General features: G+C 37.7%; 1 protein-coding gene across 3 annotated transcripts in view; it reads right to left on the bottom strand.

Annotated features, from left to right (window-relative positions):
- ZNF217 (zinc finger protein 217) overlaps positions 1–20,683 on the bottom strand; it is a 28,641-nt gene that overhangs the window by 4,072 nt on the left and 3,886 nt on the right. For 2 of the 3 annotated variants that reach the window (XM_010569621.1, XM_010569623.1), the window contains exons 2-4: positions 8,056–9,843; positions 5,702–5,845; positions 3,233–4,825 (exon numbers count right to left, since the gene is read on the bottom strand). In XM_010569621.1, coding sequence (XP_010567923.1) covers positions 3,233–4,825; positions 5,702–5,845; positions 8,056–9,454 — 3,136 coding nt within the window. In that variant the 5' untranslated portion in view covers positions 9,455–9,843. The remainder of the gene's footprint in view (positions 1–3,232; positions 4,826–5,701; positions 5,846–8,055; positions 9,844–20,683) is intronic. The other variant, XM_010569622.1, reaches the window with a different exon arrangement.

The following is a 20,683-nucleotide window of genomic DNA, read 5'->3' as shown; positions in this document are numbered from 1 at the left end:
CTTGAAGACCTTTGTTAAGCAATTTTCAGTCTAGTATACAGGTAATTTTATGTTTATCCAAGACCATTAATTCAGATTTATAAATGTGAAATCAATGCCTGTTCCATATTAAGTCTTATTAGCTTAAGCAAGCAGTCAAAAACACTTCATAAAATTAAGGAAAAAAGTCAAGAATCATTACTCCCACAGGATACAAAAAGCCCAACTGCCATCCATATTCCATGAAAGCTTTAAATGCAGCATTGAAAAAACCTAGCAAGCTTTAATTAAATTAAAATGGCAAAGCTAAATTAATATTTCAACAGAATGTACAAAGCCATTGGAGTGTGTCATGAGCAATTGTCTTTAATTTGCAGCCTCTGCCAGATCAATCAGCCAACAGGTTATCCTTGATAGCATGTTGCCATTGCAAAGGCAACTAATTTGAAAATAACACAAACTGAGTGGTTTCAGAATGTTTCTGTCTCTTCAGGGCAACACAGAATGGCAGAGCTTACAAGCAATAACGGAAGGCATCATGCTTTAATCAAGTTTGCCAAGTGGAACATATTCTCATGACAACTTGATCCAGCATTTAACATGCGACATAACATGTTCATAGAGGACCTAAATAACGCTGCCACAAGGCACACAGGCCCTTAAAAAAGGTTTTGACATCATGTTTTTATTGAACTCTGGTGATATTATAAAAGACTACAGAAACCTGCAGGTCTACACCTGCAGTACTTTGCATATGATATCTTACAAAATACATCTCTGAGGAGTTGCAACTCTTAGACAAACAATTGTACTTCAGCTTTTTAACAAAAAGAACAGAATTTGCAGAAATGTTCATCTTCACTGGCTCCACCCACATTAAAACTCAAATACCGAGAAGTTTGCCTGTCTGCTACCCTATACCCTCTCAAACAACTATCAAGGTTTGGGCTGGGTACTTCTAGGCAGAATGGTTGGAAAACTAGGGAGTTAGCCTTAAAAACCTACATATTGCACAGGGCTTTTATTGAAGTTGCTAAGAAAACCCATAGAGGGGGTCTTGTTTCACAAGTCTTTCCAATGTAGGTAACAGCCATTAAAAGTTGCTTTTGTTGCCCTGAGACAGCACTGTGTAACAAACAATGAAATCTTTATTTCCATGACAACAATACTGTCAAATTAGTTGCAGCCATAATTTTGAGAGCTCTAAATAACAAAAACCAGTAGAAAGTTCTTGACTACAGGCCACTGTCTCCAGGCTCGTACCAAAGAGGAAGAAAAGCCTACCACAGAGATTTTTCTGGCAGACAGGTGGAGCTTTCAGAAGAACAAGGTGGATTCCAATGAAGTTATTGTTTAAAAATAGTATTGCATCAACTGCTACTTCAATAGGCTAACCTCACTAAGACTACTGGCAAAATAAGAGAATTTCCTTATCCCCAGCATACACTAATGCTGGATCCCAAGGAGCAAGAGACTGCCCACCATCTAGTCCTTGGGGTACAGACTACCCATCTAGCTTGCTGAAGCTGCAAGACTTTTTAACTTTCCCCTTCCTGTTTTCATGGAAATTAAGAGAGTTTTATAAAACAACAAGAGCATTCACTCAAAATCCTGAATGTTCTATCTGCTCAACAGATAGCAATGTCATGACGCACAAGTCTTCAGTCAGTGCAAATTAACATCATTTAGTCCTTAAGGACACCAAATGTTGAGATCACATATTAAGTTCTTAGCTGCCATCAACCGTTGCTTTAAAAAAAAAAAAGTCTTGCAAAATGCTGTAAATTCCACAACTGCATGAATGACTTCTGTGCTCAGAAAAAAAACCCACCTGTATTTCATTCTCTTAAATCACTAGGAATCAAAAGACAGCAACAACTTTTGTCCTGCTGCCCATCCCTCTGCATTCTATGCATAACCTAGTGCCCATTTTACATTCCTCATAGCAATTCATGGTACAGTTCATGGACACAGACAACACTCTTCATGAAACTAGGAATTAACTCCATTTCACAACCACTTCAGTGAGTCAACTGTGATGCTGGCTTTTCCTTTATCCACTCCCCACCCAGACTGGAAACAGAACTGTAACACTTTCCTTCATCCTTCCATAACCCACTAGCAAGCCTGAATATTTATGAAGCCCACAACCTTAAAACAAGCAAGCAAAAACCAGAACAGAGTTAGCGAATAAATTTTTTGCCACATAACTAAATGCAGGTTTAGCATTTTGCAGTTTGCTCTGACCTAAGGTAACACACCTCTGCTTGTTATGAACCCAGACTACTTCAGAAGAATAATCTTACTGCTTCTAGAGAATGGGAGTATTCACAGAGTTTAAGAACTTAGCAGAGACTTTAGGACTACACAGCACACACACGCTATTCATTTTTATAACAGGATCTTCATTTCAAAAGTCAAAGTCCTATATTTATAGCTAAGTCCATACTAACCTCAGCTCAAAGTCATAAATACCATCTTCTACAAATAGTCAGACAACTGCTTAAATATCACCTAGCACCTTTTAATCTTGGCCTCCTGCTAAGTTTTGAAAATGTTGACTAAGAATAAAACACAAAAAGCATGTATTTCATAGAAGTACTAATGTTTTCCAAATACATCACAAAACATTTATCTCTGCTAGGCCCAGAATTTTCCACAAAGCGTTGCTACTTAGTGCAATGAGACACCATAATTAGAAGAGCAGAAATACGTTGTTTTGATTTACCAAAGTATTCTGTTCCCAATAAAAACTAAACATTATAAAAACCCAATGAACAGAGGTATAAGATTTAAATCATAGTTTTATGATTTGTAATCCATTCTTTTCTGCAATTGAAGGGAACAATTGTCCATGATAGCTTTTTTTTTTTGTAAGAGGTTTTATTAATATTCCAGATGGTCCAAGACTTCTTGCATATTAAGCAGAAAGGCTCATTCCATATCCTGGATTAGTTAGCATGTCTGGAGTACCCTGATGAGCAAATAATACATGTTTGCTATCAGAGACCCATGGCAGGGGGGAAGAGGGAACTTGAGGAACTTTAAATCCCTCTTTAAAATTCAGACCTTTCATGCCTAATTCCCCAAGCCAGAGTTTGCTGAACCTGGATTTTAAATTTAAAATCCAAGCATTGACTGGACTTGGTGAAGTACAACTTTATTTTCTGTTTCAAGGTAGGTACACACTTATATTTCATTCACCTTCCTTTGTAATGGTGTAAGACATTTAACTAGGAAGGAGATACAGTACCTTCTACTGTAGAGCTGGTTACTTGGCCATTGCTAGATCCACAAGAACTGTAAAGTGATCCAGAGCTATACGGCTCATAAGGTTTGAGAACAGTCAATACATTAGGAGGATCAACATCATCTGAATTCAGAAGCCCTTGTTTGGTTGGCAAAACAGAGGATGCAGGTTTGGTGCGAGAACATTCCTGAGGTAGCAGATTTGCATATCTGTTTGCAACACGAAATCTGCTCATTTCGTATCTTCTGTAACTAGCCATTGGAGAGTCAATATGCTCAACAGCTAACAGATTAGGTTTCATTCGTTTAGAAGACGTTTCACCATAGTCTAGATTTACATTGCTCACAGATTTACTACAAGGATAGTCTCTTCCTCGATGACAAGACCAGGCAGATTCATTTAGGTGAGAGTCGAGAGGGCCATTCATACTGCTGCTTACTAGACCAGATTGAGACACTGGGACACTTAGAGCTTTTACTTTAGATTCAGATCTTTTTACTCTGTCCAATACTGGAGAGATACTGGAACTGGAGTGCATTTCTTGCTGAGGTTGTCTATAGTTATTTGCCTGAGCTCCAATATTACTTTGCTGTTTATGAAACTTGAGGTTACTCGGGGCTGTGCTGCTTGAGTCAGTCACTGAAAAGAGAGGGACTTTGTTCTGTGGAGGGTGACATTGTTTAGCTTTCCCCGCTTGCAACAGTTTTTGCTGTGTAGATGGGGAAGCCTTACTTTTATTAGAATTAAAAGACAGAGGAAGCACATCTTTACCAAGCAGAGCTGGAGGGCATCCAGTGCGTCTGGCTTTAGCTAGAGCCTTGTTTCTACAGCCATTTTTGTTAACGGTGTCAGGATTGTATTTGTGCATCAGCCTCTGGTGCATCATTAGGACTTCTGGGTAAAATGTTCTGTAAGTACAAAATGGACAGGTGCTGGGTGCTAGCAGGCCTCTGGTTGAAACCACTGAACATTCTTGTGAAGTCCCAATAGATAAGTTCAAGGGCTTTTCTTGACAGTCCACCCTAGGTTTGTGTTTGTAGTTTTCAGTGCAGTCTCGCACATCATTCACATTTTTTCCATCTTTTAAAGCACAAACATACTGGACATCATCACCCTCTGATGTCACAGAAGCCTGCCTCTCTCTTTTATGAGGAACACTGGGCTGAGCTTCCTTCGTTTCCTTCTCAGCCTTTAGTTTTTCCAGGTAAGGAGCGGACACATTCTCGTGTATTTGATTTGAACTGTTACAAACAGAACCTTTGTTCAATTCCCTAGAATTATTTTTCATTTTTAAAAGGACTGTGCTGCCTATTGCATTGTTCAGGGACAGAACTTCCTTTTGCTGCTTGGTAGGTCGGAAGCCCTCAGCATCTTTGGCACAATCAAAAAGCCTCTTCGAATTTTTGGTTTCTTGAGCACCATCAGCAGCCAGCAAGAGCTCCGTCTCCTGACTCTGTAATGAAACTTTGCTGTCACTTTTCACGTCTGCTGCACTATCAGCTTGCTTGTCCTTGTGATGCCTCTCTAAGTGATACCTCAGTGAAGTTTTCTGTGCTGCTGCGTAGTCACAGAATTCACATTTGTATGGTTTTTCACCTGAAACACAGTTTCATCAGTAAATAAGTTTGATACAACTTGTTTTGAAGTCCTGACAAGGACAATTAAAGACAAGGGAATAATGTAGACTGCAAAACAGTAAAATAGATTTTTCTTTCCCCTTCCACATAGTCCTAATTCCCAAACTCATCTAAATCATTTAAACATCATCTTACTGCTTTTACTAACTACAGTGACATCTTCTGGCTACAGTGAAGATATTTTCCACACACTGGCTATGTAAGGAGATGGTAGCTGACAATATGTTTGGCAGAGATAAGCAATAAGTATAACTATGGGTCAACTCCAACAATTTGTAGCCCTTGATCATACCACAAGTATGCTATTCAACAACACGAATGTTACAGTTCATCTATAAATAGAGCTGTTTTAAAAGAAACAGGGACATACATTAACAGAAGTAGGAAGAGTTTGCCTGGCTATGGAAAACAAAAAGTTGAACTGAAAAATAGACATAGCTTTTTCCCAGGTAGCAACAACTGGCAGACTATCAACTTAGTACTTGGGAAATAGGCTTTTTTAAAAATAAAATAAAATTTAAAAAAACCAGCCAAACCACCAAAACTTTTTGCTAGACTGCTAAAAGCAGAAAGAATTAAAGTTTTAAAATATATTGTGTTCTTAACAGTACTTAATGTAATTAGCCCTATTAAAAAAATTTGCACTTATATAAAGAATTCCTTCTAAGAAATTTCAATTGGAATTATTTATTTTTTTTTAGCATTAGAGAAAACTTTGTTCTTAATATCAATGATTTTGAAGGCAACTTCTGTTTTTCTTAAGCAAAGCCAAACATTCCATCCAACTGGATTCAGACAACTTCCTTCCCCTCCCACAAAGATGAAGCCCATTTACCTGTATGAGTTCTGAGATGAATATTGAGGTAATAATTTGAGCGAAAATACTTTCCACAATAGCTGCATTCTCTGGAGGCTCCAAGGTTTTTAACTTTTGCTCTTTCCAAACCATCTTCATTTTTATCTTTGGGAGAAAATATACCTATATTACGAAGAGCAAATGCAAATTTGGAGTCTCGTTTAAAATTATAACTATCTTAATTGTGTTTTTTAAGGAAAAGCACAGAAAGATGAACTGTTGTCAACTCCTACAGTCTATGAGCATCTTTTGTTCTGTACTGCTGCACACTTAGCAATCAAAGAGTGAAAGAGTTAAAAAGGTTTCTGTCTGTGTCAAGTAACACTGTGGTTAGTGACTGCAATGAAGAAGCCCCAGAGAACAAACAAGATGCAAAACTAGGTCTTGAAGAAAAAAAACAAACTCTTTACTGACCTACAGGAACTTGATGTAAAATAGCCCATCTCAAAAATTCACACAGATTATAAACTGTTTTCTTTTATTAAAGGGAGTGCTTGAATTAGTAAGTGTGAACATGATGATTCAGACTGTAAACCTGCTCTGCGCACCATGGCAAAACACAGGAAGGTGTTTTGGGGAAGGAAGCCGAGGAGAAAGATGAATTTTCATTATTATTATTATTATTATTATTATTTACGTGCTAATCAATGGAGTGCCATGCCTGTATAACAACATCCTTAGATTTAATGAGTAATCTTTGTTCACTAGAAGCATTGATGCTTAAGATTTGACAAATACGGGAGTAGGAAAGTGACAGGGGTTGCTAGCTCTGTGAAACGTATTCAAGGAACAAATTCACAGGTTAAAAACTGGTTCCACCCAAGTGTAAGCAGCAGTAGTTACCGCTGGAGGGCGGCAAGTACAGCATAATGTCCAACAGGAAAGGGGGGAAAAAGCTTACACACAGTACACCATTCAAATCAACATGATTTCTCTGGCAGGTTGAATTGAAAAAGCATCAAGACAACTTCAGTAAAACATCCAAGTCAAAGCTGACTAGAAAGCTACAGTGGGAAGAGAAGGAAGGAGATGTTTTGCTTGACCAAGACATTAGATACATAATAGATAGCTTAAAACAGTTCTCTGAAGTTCCTACGTGTTGGAAAGCTTCTATACGGGAAATGCTAAGTATGATTAAACTATGGCTAAAGACAAGCCATGGCTGTTTTAAACAAACAGATAATGTCTCAATAAGCATGACTCAGCATCTCACAATGAAAGCTGTTGTAGTTAGGATAAGACACTGAAAAACAAAACAAGCAAGTTAACATTAGGTAATAATTCCATTCCTTTGTTACTGGAGGCAAAATAAAGGGCTGCACATTACCAGAAATGGAAAAGTCAGTTGTGTGTGCCAGGACATTCTGTACGTTGTGTCTTTTCTTGAGATTATGCAAGTATCTGTTCTTTAAATGCAGACTCAAAGCATGTCACACACAAGCGTGCTAGATTAGCTAGAAGACTTTTTACTATTCCTTTTTGTCCCCAGACATGCAATCTTTTTCAATTAAGGAATCATTCAGTATCACTTGTTTTTCTAAGACACTGTGAGATGCAGAGTTAATCCTGGGTAACACAGAAATTGAGCCTATCTACTCTGTCAAAGAGAATCGTTAGCAACCCTTCAAAGAAGAGGAGTTAAATATATACCTCTCTTACATACGTGATGTCCACATATTAATAGCCTGCATGCATGTCCTTACGCAACTAATTTAAAATTGCTGGTTCTGACATTTAGGCTTTCAAGTTACATACCGTCCAAAAGAAACAGAACCTGCAGTTTGATAGAAAATTTTGGAATTATTCTTCACTTCTCAGAATGTTAACAACTGCTGGTATCAAGCACTGGACATTTTCTGCCCTTTCTTACAAGATGCAGGGGGAAAAAAAAAGACTACAATTTCTTCAGAAATATTATTTGTAAAAACATGTGCTGGACAAGAAGGGATATGCAACACTCAAAAACATCCAGTAAAACTAGAACCTTGCTATTGCAGGTATGAGAGAGAGAGGGAGAGAGAAAGAAGGGGTAAGTAAACAGGGATTTTTTGCTAGGCTGATTGTTATTAAAAGTATTTCAATTATTTCAGTAACCCAAATCATAACTGCAAGAAGGCCCAACACAACTTCAAAGATCTCAAAATGGTGGTGTCAGAACCTTTCTTTCCCTCTCATTTTTCTCTCTTCCCTTTTCCCCACCATAACATTTCATATCTCTGGCCAAATTTTGAAAAGATAACTGAGAAAGGCAAGATGGATTCTTTGGCTCTGAAGAGTTCCTAAACAATACAGTAACAGCCATTTCAAACTTACATGCTCAAAATACTACTCACCTAAATTAAGTGTTTCTGGAAGCCCATCTTCAGATCCATCTTCAGAGCCTCCTTCTATTCGTTCTCCTGCTCCATTTTCATCCAGAGTTGCAATTATATCAGCACAGCATGTCCTCGAAGCAGCCGAAGTCTCTCCATCAGTTCGCCTGTCTCTCTTATGTACTCTGGAATGAAGGACTAGCTGGTGGTATGTTCTGAAGGCTTTACCACACTCTGAACAGTGTGTTGGTTTCTCTTTGTTCTGGGACAATTTAGAATCCATCTCCATAGAAGGCACTTCACCACCGGGATGTTTCAGTTTGTCTTGGGATAAGTTACCATTCCCTGTGTAACTGCTGTTTTTATTTACTTTTGACTTCCCTGTAGTTTCAGTCTGGCTACCTTTAGTTGCATTCCAGATTTCACCAAGATCTTCTTTCTCAGAACATGAATCATCATTGTCTGTACTTCCTTCTTGCCCTTGTTCTTTAATTTGGCCATGGCCAACTGCAACTTTACCTTTGGTAGCCAGCTGCCATGCTTGATATGTGTTGAAAGGATCTAGTTCAGCTATCCACTTCACAGGTTTTTGTGATTTGTCATTTTCTGGAACCAAGTTTGGTCTTAAGTTCAAGAATCGCAAAAATTCATCTCTTCGAGATGTTTCTTCTGCATTAGGTTCACCAGTCACTTGGGGGCTTTCACCACTGGGTACTGATTCTTTGGTGTGCACTTTACTATGCTCAATTAGAGTCTCTTTATTGAGAAATAGGAAACCACAAACCATACAAATTTTGTAAGGTGACGTTACATTTTCAGTTACGTGCTCCTGCACCACCTCATTGATTGTTATGGGGCTCTCAGAACCTTGTTGGTGCTTGTTTCTAGAACCAGGCTTTCCAGTATGCGTTCTCATGTGATTTTTGAGGAACCATGGCTCTTTAAATCTTCTTCCACATACATTACACCAATACGTGAAAGAATCTTTATGCTTTTTCATGTGTGCCTCAACATCAAAAGCCTCATCAAATGTTTGTCCACAAACTTCACAACTAAGTTCTTCTCTGTCCTTTTCATTGTTTGGTGAAGACAAGTTTTTTCTTACTTTACATTTATCTAGAGGACTAAGATACTCTGCTTCAACACGCAGGACAGCCGGTTCACAAAGAGTGGGCCTATGCTGAGTTAAAACATGCTTACCAAGTTCTTCAGGATGTTTAAAAGTCTCGTCACAAAACATGCAGTCCAGAGGCATGCATCCCTCAGTTTGCATGAGAAACTTTTCTTGCAAGCTTTTATAAGAAATTGTGTTTGTTCCTTTTATTGTCATTGAGGCATCATTATTCTCCATCTGTGCACCAACGGTACTGGCTATTCCATCCGGTCCATCCATGTATGCCAAGAGAGGCTGAGTTGGCATGTTTCCTACGTTCTGTTCCCTATTACGTGTTTTAATGTAAGGTTTCAGTTCTTTGGGGATGCTCACTGATCACAATAAGGACACTTGTAAAGTTCTCCAACATGTGCTTACAAGTCTGCTAAGCTAAAAAAACTCTGCCAGAAAAAAGATTTTTTCCACAAGCAAAAAATTATTTCTTTTTCGTTTTTATCTGTGTTCACACATCACTGCAAGTGTATCCATCGGTTCTCTCAGTGACAGAATGAGGGGGTTTTGAACTATTTCTTCTGATTTTTCAAGTCTGCAGAAACAGTCAGTTGCACTCAGTTTTTTTGTACAAATATTTCAAATAGTTGCATTGGGCAAAATACACTCAAGGTCAAGTTCAGTGCCACAAAGAATTCCAGCACCTGGAGAAGAGAGAAAATAGTCAGTCAGACTTTTCAAAAGAAAAGTATTGTCTCCCAAATAATGAAAACATTAGGGCTAGAGAACTATCGAATGCTTTTGAACACAGAAGGCGTATTTTCAATAAATACTCAATGAGGGACAGCTGGAAGGCACTCTGGTCACTTTTCTACCTACCACAGTTGAAATAGTATGGTCTTGAACATCCCTGTATTCCATTAGCTGTGCTTCTGTATTAAGATTGCTATATAAAAGCAATACTTTGTCTACTATCTATTCTAAACCTACTCTTAGCCAGTTACATAAAGCTGCTGAAACCATATTTCAATACATACACTACTGAATTCATAACAAGTAAATCCAGCAAGCCAAAGTAACCTTTCCTTGAACCTCTGAAACCAGTGTTTAGAGGCACAGTAAAACTTTGTTCTCTAAAGGCTGTTGAGCAAAAGACTTTTTTTTTTTTCTCCCCCTCAAGACTAGACAGCTTGGAATTAGTTTTCATAGTTCTGGTACACAGTAAGCGTCAGTTCAAATCTTTGTATTAAGAACTATTCACTAATACCACTACTCAAAGCTTTTACTATCATTCACAGATTTACAATCTGTGACAATTTTGGGGTGGTAACAATTAGATCATCTCAAAGTTTGAAATAAACTAATGATACTGTTTCTCGTACAGTAGTCCAGTATTTAAATCAGCCAAGAGGCCAACTATTACATTTAAAAAGGAAATGCTTCTAATTTCAAATTGCATGCAAAAAAAATGTGCTTTATTGATTATACTCAAAAGGGAAGGTTTAAGATTCCACAAGATTAAAAAGGGTTAAAACATAGCTAATCACAACTCCAATTTAAATCTCTAAGTCTGTAAGAGTTATAATGTCTGCTAGCTGGAATACTGGCCACCACTCTTTGGGCTGGCAAATTACAGTGTTGTGGAGTTCAGGATTCCACTTGATCAAATTTTTGGATAAAGGAAAACTCTACCAAACTAATACAAGACCACATAAATTGAAAAGGAATCATTTTGAGATGAGGTGCATTTCCAAATACATTAGTATCTAATTAAAAGAATGCATTCAAAATTTGACTCAAACTTCAAACTTTTGCAAATTATTTCATAAAAGACAGCTGGCCAGTGATTCACGTTACTTGAATTAATATGCCTCAAAACACAACATGCTCTATAGCTCTTATAGCAAAAGACAGTATGGGCAAAGTAGGGGTTTAAAGTTCATCTTAACTTCCATCTTTGCCTGGCTTTTATTTGGAAAAAAATAGAAATGTTTTGCTTTATTTCAGCCAAAGAAACAGTAACAATTCAAGCACAACCCTGTAATAGTTCAGGCTACAGAGATTTCCATGACAAGTAGTTGTAGCAGGTGAAGATGTGATTATCTATGCAGCTGAGGTTACCTTCTCCAGCCTTTTCTGATCAGCAGTGCTAGTCGGACAGAAAAAGGTGGTCTTAAGCCATTAAATCTTAAACCATTTCAGTCAAAATCAGCCACCAGAACTTGAACTGTTTATACAGTTCAGTGGCCCAAACATGTTTGCAGATAATGCTCCTGTAAAGCCATCTGCTGGCAGAACCAGTATGTCCAACAGCCATGGGAGGGTAATGGGACAGGACCTTTAACCAGCTGAAGTGAAAAGCCAACTATCTATAGACCCAAGGTTTGATATGATGCCTTCAACTATATTGGATACCTGTACCTACCACAGAACAGTAAAGCTTAGGCAAGATAACCACCTGGGAAAGGAACCATGACAACACATTGCTAGGAGTCATGGATCCAACATCTCAAACACTTTATCCACTCTCTGCACTACAGCCTTGCCCTGAGAATACTCTTTGGTTTTAATTTGAAAAGTCAGCAGCTCCTTTTCCACCATCATGCAGACAACAAGATCCTGGAGCCTAATGAAGTTGGGTTAAAAAAAAAAAAACCAAAACACACCAAACCAAACAAAAAAACCCCAAACCCAGAATGCCAATACAGAATAAAATTATTGTTGCCAGTTGCTTGTCTTCCACTTTTTTTCTGTATCTCCAGAGCTTAGCAACTTCATTGTCCAGTCCTCTAATCCAGGTCTAGAGAATGATCAGATCTAATGCCAAGAAGTTTCTAGCTTTTTTTTAAACCCAAGTTGTTTCAGGCCTGGGCCAAAGACTCATCATATGCCAAGTTAAACGTGAATGGAGGGATCTTGGGTGGTAGGGTAGAGTGTAAGAAGGAACAAGCCACTGACTGACAGGTTGATGGCAATAGAACCTGGATTTTCTGCAAAGTCTCTTTTCTAACTACATCCTTTATCCCCATTTTCAGTTTTATCACTGCCATGATTAACACTTCCTCTCTGCATAATGACTCAAAAAATCTTTTGCAATAGGCAAGGTCAGTCTACGGTGCGACACTTCTGAATTGCTATTACAGCCTTTGCCTTTGCTTTTGCCTGTCTACCTTCACCATTCAGTTCTGACTTTCTGGCTTTCACTCACCCCCTATAGGCAGGTGAAGAAGCTATAACAAAAGTTTGAAGCTGAAGTATTCAAAAAGCTTTCCCTTTTGTAAAACATAAGGAAAAACATATCAAAGGGTGCTGGTTAGCATGTTTCACTTCATGTTTCAACTTGCCGTTTTGTTCTATTTCTACTGTAGTTTTAAGAGGTATTTTTGACACAACAGGATAACGTGTTGTAGCAAAGCTCATGTGCATAAATGGTGACTATCTGGCTGAAAATAATTTATTTGCAAACCAAAAATGAACATCAACTTTGAAAGACTCCTGGACACCTATAAGGAATATCCAAGCAAGATAAAAAAATTGAACAAACTTAAGAGTTTAATGCATTTACTTTCAGAGCCACAGGTAAGAACTCTGCAGTAACAGGTATAAGAATCATCCCACAAAAAGGCCAGAGGCATTTCTGGGATATGAAGTCGGAGCCAAACGCCAGTACCTAAAGTCCCATGTACTGAATTGCCAAGATTTGTCATCAACTATTTCCTTGCTAGTGTCTACAAATACAGAAAAAGTCGATTACGCTTTATTACGCTCCCCACTTTGTGGCATTACTACATATACACAATAGAGCAACAAAAATTAAGTCAGCGTAAAGAGAAAACAGATGAAAACCAGCAGAAATTCACACTCAATACCCTAACCTCCACAGCATTCTGGGGCGAGATGAGGGTAGAAGAGACATACTTGTGACACAGACCACCACACATGATTCTACTCAAACCTAACCTAGGATAATACGAACATTTTGTAAAAACCACATGCTTCAAGATTTATTAGAATTGAAGGGACAGGCATAGATCAAATCCTGGGAAGGCCCTAGGTTGGTCACTGATGTGTGAAAAATCTACCTCAATCAATCAATAACATTCTCTGGTAAGCCCTTTGAAAACAGGTCTGTTTCAATCTCATCTCAGCTGTCTAAAAAACTAAACCTGTCCTCACAGCTGCACACATAAATACACAGCATTTAACTTTAACACACAGACTATGAGAAATGTTTAACAGGAGACTGGATCCAAATTTTTGGGGGTATCAATAGGTTTGAACAAGCCCTTTGGAGACTTCTTCCATGGCTCTTCAAAGCACTTTACACACCTCCACCAACCTGTGTTAGCTGCTGAATGCTTTTCAAGCTTTCACTGTTTTTAATAGGAGGCTCTGAACACTTTTGAAGAACTGGCCACAGCTCATCCTCTAGGCAGCATTGCAAAGCAGAGCAAGATATTCCTGTTTTAGGAATCTGAAATGCCTATTTGCAGTGCAGACAATTACTGTTCTTGGATATACCATCATATACAGGAGATAGTACCTATAGACTGAAAAAAATTGCAGGTAGCATTTCTGAAGAAAACTGCAGATGCAACTAGACAGAATTATATTTAAACAGAGAAGAAAATAAGAGAATACTTCTAGAGTCAGAAGGTGAACTAGAAAGCTCTAGTCTTATTTGTGTGTCTGGTGATTACACACTTCACTCTGATTAGATATATGGCTTTTACAAGTAGGCATGGTTTTACGCTGTCACTGTTTAGATGAGCTAACACATGCTACAACTACAAACCAAATATCTACACTAGGGTTTTATCCATTATTAAGAAAAACTTTCTTCCTAGTGAAGTTAATATTATGCCTTGGATTTGAGGACCAAAAATGCTGATTAATTACATTCCTGTTATTCAAAACCCTGTAGGCAGCAGCAAAACTGTCAAGAGGTGCCTTAATTCTGTACTATTGCTTCCTTGGGAAAGTGGACAACCTGCAGTTTTGAAGAGCACTAACTATTTGTGGCTGAAAGTCCGTATGTTAGCTCAACAGAAAAATACAGTACCTGGGGTTCCTTCTGTTGTCTTTCACTTTCAGAAGACAAAAGAACAGACACGACACACCAGTATCAGAGATACTGAGTAAAGGAACAGAACAAAACAGGAAATCCTTCCTTCCAATAGCTGAAAAGCAATAAATTTGCTACAGATTAACTCAAAATTGCAAATAAAGAATTATCCCTATTCACATTAAAGTGAGTCAAGAAATCTTGACTTCTGACTTCCCTATTCATTTGTAAATGTCAACATGCATCTCACACCAGAGTCCAGGGCCCACATGTTCCAGTGGTTGCTGCAACTGCCTTGAGGTAAATGAGCAGGTCAGGAGGAGCCTGTCTTGCTCAGTGTACTTGGACATTTCCTGGAGTGGTACTATCCAGAAGTGACAAATTCTTCTCAACTGCAGGATGCCATTTATTGTACCTTATTCTTCCAACAGTCCAGAGCCTGAGCATTTAGCAAACTTTAGTTCACAACTGAGTCATATTTGGCTATATGGCCTTTAGTCAAATATTTCAACAGGTTTTCAGTGATACCCATTATATTTATAAACACCACAAAACATACATAAATAAAGATTCAACTGGACAGATGAGAATGTCTTGTTTTCATTGCACTTGCCACACAACCTAAGAACCACACCAAAAAGCGGCTGCATATAAATGGACTATTAAAACAGAGAAAACTTTAATTAAGTGCCTGTAGAGAAGTTTAATTTATTTTTATTAAATTACACAACCAAAGACTACATATTACAGTCTCGAAGATTTCTTTGGGAAATGACCCATCAGTAGCAATTTTATTGCATTTCTACTTCCTGCATTTCAAAATTTCCATGAATATTTAACAGAAACTCTAGACACACCTTTCAGAGAATAGCAAAGTCTAACCATTGAATTTCCCATTTTAAACACTACAGATCACTGGGAATAAAAGTTGCATAACTAGTATCAGGAAAAACAACTACACCTTGCTAATTCTGTGCTAGCAAAACTACTGTTAAACTGTAAAAACCAAGCTGGAACAATTACAGAAGTTAACCAAGTTGCTGCAACAGTTTCTTAAAAAACAGAAGTGAGAAAACTAGAAGAGTTACAACTAAGTATATGATACTTAGTTACTCTTCCGTATACTAGAAGATACCTCCTCAGACACAGAAGATTCTTAAATTCAAGGCCAGTAGCAGCTATCACTGTTTTAACAGATGACCAGAGTTTCTTTCACTAGCCTACTAAGGTTCCACAAGGTTTCAAGTCCTACATAACCCAGTGCCAGCAAAGAACAAGAAGCCCATGCTTGAAAACCCACCAGAGAGCCAGCTGCTGCAGGCTAACCACCTTAATTTGTACTGTGTCTATTTGACTTGAGAAAATTTCATGTAACTCTCAATTCTACTTAAAAAAAAAAATCTTCAGTTTTCCTCATGTTTCAAGAAATTTCAGGAGATTAAGAGTCATTTTACATAAAACATTCCTTTCTCCTCGTATGTTTATACCTCAGAAAAGGTTGCTGCTCTTTGGCATTGCTAATGAAATACATCTTATACTGCTGATTATTTATTGGAAATCACAAGTTATTCAAACACCTTTTTTTATTTCAATCTAAAAGTTTCGCTTTTTCAGAATAGTTGTTCCAGTTCTATCTAATGAATATATAAATAAAATGAACCAGTTAACATCAGTTTTTCTTCACTGAGACCACAAATAAAAACTACATTATGGATATTATTATCTGTTTTGTCTGGGCACATCTACATTCAGGTATAATATTGACCATAGGCAGAGTAGCTCATGCATAAATAAATACAAATTCAAATTCTTAAATAAAAGCCTGAGCCAAGGCTGAACTTAACTTATTTAGAGCATTTTTTTCTTTTTTTTTTATACATATATATCATTGCATAAAGTTAAGCCAGTTGCACCACACCTAGTACACACACAGGATATTAAGCAGAAATACCATCCCTAAGTAGTTGCTAACAATATTCAAGAGCTCCAAACTTTTGAGATAGTACCTATAGTGTCCTAGGCTGTGTGTATAGTGTTTGCAGAACCAATCAGTGACAATGGCTCAATTGTACAAGCAGTACTGGTGTGCTGTGGCCTTCATAGGCTCCTATATTTAGTCAGAAAGTGAAGCAAAGTGTTATTGTGAGGTTCTAATTTACCAATTGCTCCAAAACATTAGTCAGATTTCCAAACATCCACAGCATGAAATTTCAGGTTTGTCTCTACAGGTATTAGGGTGTTTATAGTAACCATATAACTTCCTTTCTCCATTTAAGAAGAAATGCATACATGTCACACCTCGCGCAATGAGGTGTTTTCCTTTATTAGATAGAAACGTCTTTCGTACCTCAATTTGAGGTAAGGATAGTCCCTAAACCTAGGGAAGACGACATACTATTTGCTGCATAGACTGTGCCCTTATTTCTGAAGGAGTACAACTGTCCATCTGCCTATGGCTTAAAACATTGGAAAACTATAAAAGCACAGATAAAACATTATTTTGCAGAGTAAGGCAAGAGTCAGCTTTTCTTCATAACACCACATGAAGCCAATAACTTACTCTTCATTACTGTGTGTTCTATTGCTTTCTAGGGAAGGGAAGAGCTATTCCATTCTTTTAACAGTCTATCATTTTAACACAACTTCCCAGTGTATTTCTTTGTTAATGGAGGAGCACGTGAGTACACCTAACATTGTTTCTCGGCAATGCCAAGTGTTCAAGTACAAAAATGTTTTTAAATAAAGAGTTTGTTAGCAGTTCAGTCTGATAAAGAACTAACATGAGTGCTTTTAAAGGAAATGGAGATTTAGGGGGAGGAAGGGGAGGAAGAGAGTTGTTTGTTTCAGTTGCAGGAAAGATCAAAATGAAGACGTTCAGGTTGAAAAGAGAACATAAAAGATGACCTCAAATTGGAATTTCCACTCCCTAAATCTGCAAACTTAAGTCCCCTTGTTAGTCTTCATCCTTCAAACTTGAAGTTTTCAAAGTTATCCTAGAGGGGTTTTCAGGGCTTATCTTTTTATCCTCTTTAAGAGAGACACTACTCTGTTTCCCCCAGTTACAGTCCCTTCTAACAACATTACAGAGCTTTCCAATGCAACAATACTAGAACAATTCATGAAAACAGAACTGAAGAAACAGAGACATATACACCAGAACGCAAGAATGTTATTATTCAGGCATTTCTTCACAAACACTTTAGAAAGATTTGGTGTTGAAAGTGCTTTTGTAGTCAGATAAAACAGACATACATGCAAGTCATTTTCCCCCTGAAGTCTAGCAAACAGGATTTTAATCACCAGTGGAAAATAACTAGTAGTTAATAATGAACAATATTAGGAAAACTCCCTCCCCCCATTTCAGACATCTATACTAATAGAAACAAAGGATATCCTTTCTCTGAAAAACCTTTTCCTGTGGAGTCCCTTTTTCTTTAAGGCTATATGTCTAACTGTTTTGGCAGAGGGATGGATGAGCTGAATGTGTCTCCTCAGTGAGCTGAATGCCTCTTCTATCAAAAGATGTAATTATTCCTTTTAAAGCAGAGAACATATAAGCTTGCATCATTTTGCACATGTTTTTCCTCCACTGAGCAAGAGCAAATATAAAAGAGACTAATTCTTGGCATTAAAAGAGGAAGTACTACAAATAAGTATTGACTTTTAAAGTTCAGAAGGACTGCTCTAACAGCCAGATTTTTTTCTCTTTTTTTCCCCTCTGATTAGGAGAGAATTCCTCAGGAACCACAAAACCAAAGTATACTTTAGACAATATGAAGTGGCCAATACCTGTTGTAGAAATGCTGAAAGACACAAGAGTGATCCTATTTTAAATAAGTCTGGGACACATTTCACCACTGCTATAAGATGATGCAACTTCATTAAATCAAGAAGTTACATGCACTTAAACTGGCAATGACCCCTTACCTTACAAAACAGTTTATTGTTCTCTCCACAGCAGGTAAAGACTCTCTTGGTGGAGTGAGTGATACATTTTTATTGAGTCAGTCTCACCTTACATAGACTGCCTTATATGTTTAGTCTTGGTTTTCATTTGAAAGAAGATATTTTCAGAGACCTTAAAAGCAAATTTGACTTTTTTACTTCTTGGCAGAAGGATGTTAGGTCTCTCCAGCACCCACAACTACAAAGAAGTGGTAAATTCAGAGTTTACCAAATTAGACTTAATTCCTTATTACTCAAGAGCCAGGAGTTCCTCTGTAGCAATTATAGGCAAGTTGCATCCCTTTGGGCAGCACAGGTGAAACAACAGGAAAAGAGATTCTTTTACTATTCCTGAATTTGAGAGAAGTAATCACATCCAAAGAGTTCACTTTGTTAAGGTCATTAATCTTCCCTAGTGCTCTCACCTGATTTCAACTCTGAATCTAACTCTTACCCAACACAGCTCAAACCCCTGTACCTTGGAAGAAAAAGCAGCAACTTCTTATCCCTCCCCTCTGCAGAGTACTTTGAAGTTGTCACTTTCAAACATATCCACAATTATGTATTTGCAAAAATCAGTCTTGAAAGACGGAAAAAGGTACACAGTCCGAGGGAAAGACATTTACTCCTACTTAAGTCATTCCCTGGACTAGCATCTGAAGATACCAAAATAGAAAAGTGCTAGAAACTGACACTTCAAATAGCTGCCTCCTTTCTTCCATGCAGGTGGGAGATGTTCCAGAGACCCACATAAACTGATGGGAGATTAAACCTGTTTAATTGCCTAGCATCACATTATCTCACACTAGTGGACTGAAGGGATGTATGTGATGTAGTCCAACATACTGGACTTCACAGTGCCAAACTGTCCTAGAAAGGAGAGTTAGCATCCACAAGAAACTGACCTTTCAAACAGGCAGTTTCATATACAAATTTTATTAGCATCAGAAAAAAGGTTAGAAACAAACATTAAAGATAAACAGAAATTGTGGCTTCTCTGGACTACCTTTATATCAGTTTTCCTTACAATGTACTAAACATCATAGTCTTTGGAGTACACCTGATTTGTTTTTTCCTACCTGTGTACCAAAAGAAAGAGAGGCTGACATAACCCCAAGGATTTCACCAGTTCTCAACTACCATGATAAAGTGCAAGCACAGTACAAGAGCCTTTAATTTCGCTTATGTAGTTTATGTCAGAGGTAAACTGCACTCACTTTATTACACTGAAAAAATGCAAGTGTCCCCTTTGCGCATAAACAAACTCAGACTTTGATACTTTTAGTTACATAAAATCTTTAGCACAAAGAAAATCACTATCCAGTCAATTATTCATTTATACTTGGGTTTCTGCTCAAATCTTTAAGTCACACTGATATACATAGATTTTCCTGCATATTCTAACCACATTTCCTCTTGTACTTTCTTTTGAAATTCTCAAGGCAGTCTGATAACCAACTCCATCCTCTACAATGAACTCAAAGATGTTGTATTTCAAAACAAGTATGTCACCTACATTTTTGATTTGTAACTCATTTTTCCCAGCATATACATTGTTTTACTTTGAATGTCTGTTCTTATCATAACACTGAAGTTGCTGCCCCCCTTAAAAAAAAATTAACGAGGAAGAATCAAAAGAGCTAGATTTATGATAAACTACAAACTATGCTCTGACCAAAGTCATATGATTACAACAGTAGAAGTTTTAATTTTTTTTTCCCCACTGACATAGACCCAGGTTTGGCATAAACAAGTTTTCATCAGCAACAAAACAAGATTATTTGGGAATTTCACTGAAAAAGGTTGATTTCTAAAAACAAATTATTTTCAAAGCAGCTTTCTGTTTGGAGGTGCACAAAAACCTAGGTATGATTAGGCTGGAGAAGTGTGCTTGGGTTTTTTTTAATCCTAAAATACAACACGTATTGAGACTCTTGCATAGCTTGGTCATATCCTTTTCCTTACTTTTGTATTCAGTTGCAAATCTCTTGTGGTATGAGTCACATCTCTCTAAAAGCATGCATACAGTAGTCAGCAGAATCCCCTGATCGTATTAATGCACCAGAAAGAAAAACTTTTCTGTTACTAAAGGCACCTTAAAAAAAGGGAGTCAAGGTTCATCAGAAACAACCCAAAGTCCATTAAAAGTAAATAGCAGTTTGAAATTAATGTAGTTATGAGACGTGGAAAGAGTATCTGATTGGAACGCTGATGTTCTAAATCAAGAGTCTCAAAAATAAGAGGGCTGAGCTGGCAAATGGCAGCCCTGCTGTAACTGAAATGTACTGTCTTGCTATATTTAAAGACAATACCTCAACAGTTAAGTATTAGAACATTTTAAGTGAGATAAATAAGCATAAGACACAGGCAAATATCCTTGGTTATTTAATCATCCTGAAAGCAGTGTGGAAGTGTGAGGGTGAGTTCAAAGGTCAAACTCTTCTTTCAGCTTCTTGCAAAGAAAAGAAAGCTTAGCCCATTTTACCTTGGGGGGGGGGGGGGGGGGGGGGGGGGGGGGGGGGGTGTTTTTTTTT

Source organism: Haliaeetus leucocephalus, unplaced genomic scaffold (assembly GCF_000737465.1).
Source record: "Haliaeetus leucocephalus isolate CR32 unplaced genomic scaffold, Haliaeetus_leucocephalus-4.0 Scaffold273, whole genome shotgun sequence".
In the NCBI taxonomy this organism is placed as follows: domain Eukaryota; kingdom Metazoa; phylum Chordata; class Aves; order Accipitriformes; family Accipitridae; genus Haliaeetus; species Haliaeetus leucocephalus.
The sequence above is the reverse complement of the archived record's forward strand: the minus strand, read 5'-3'. Positions and strand labels throughout refer to the sequence as shown.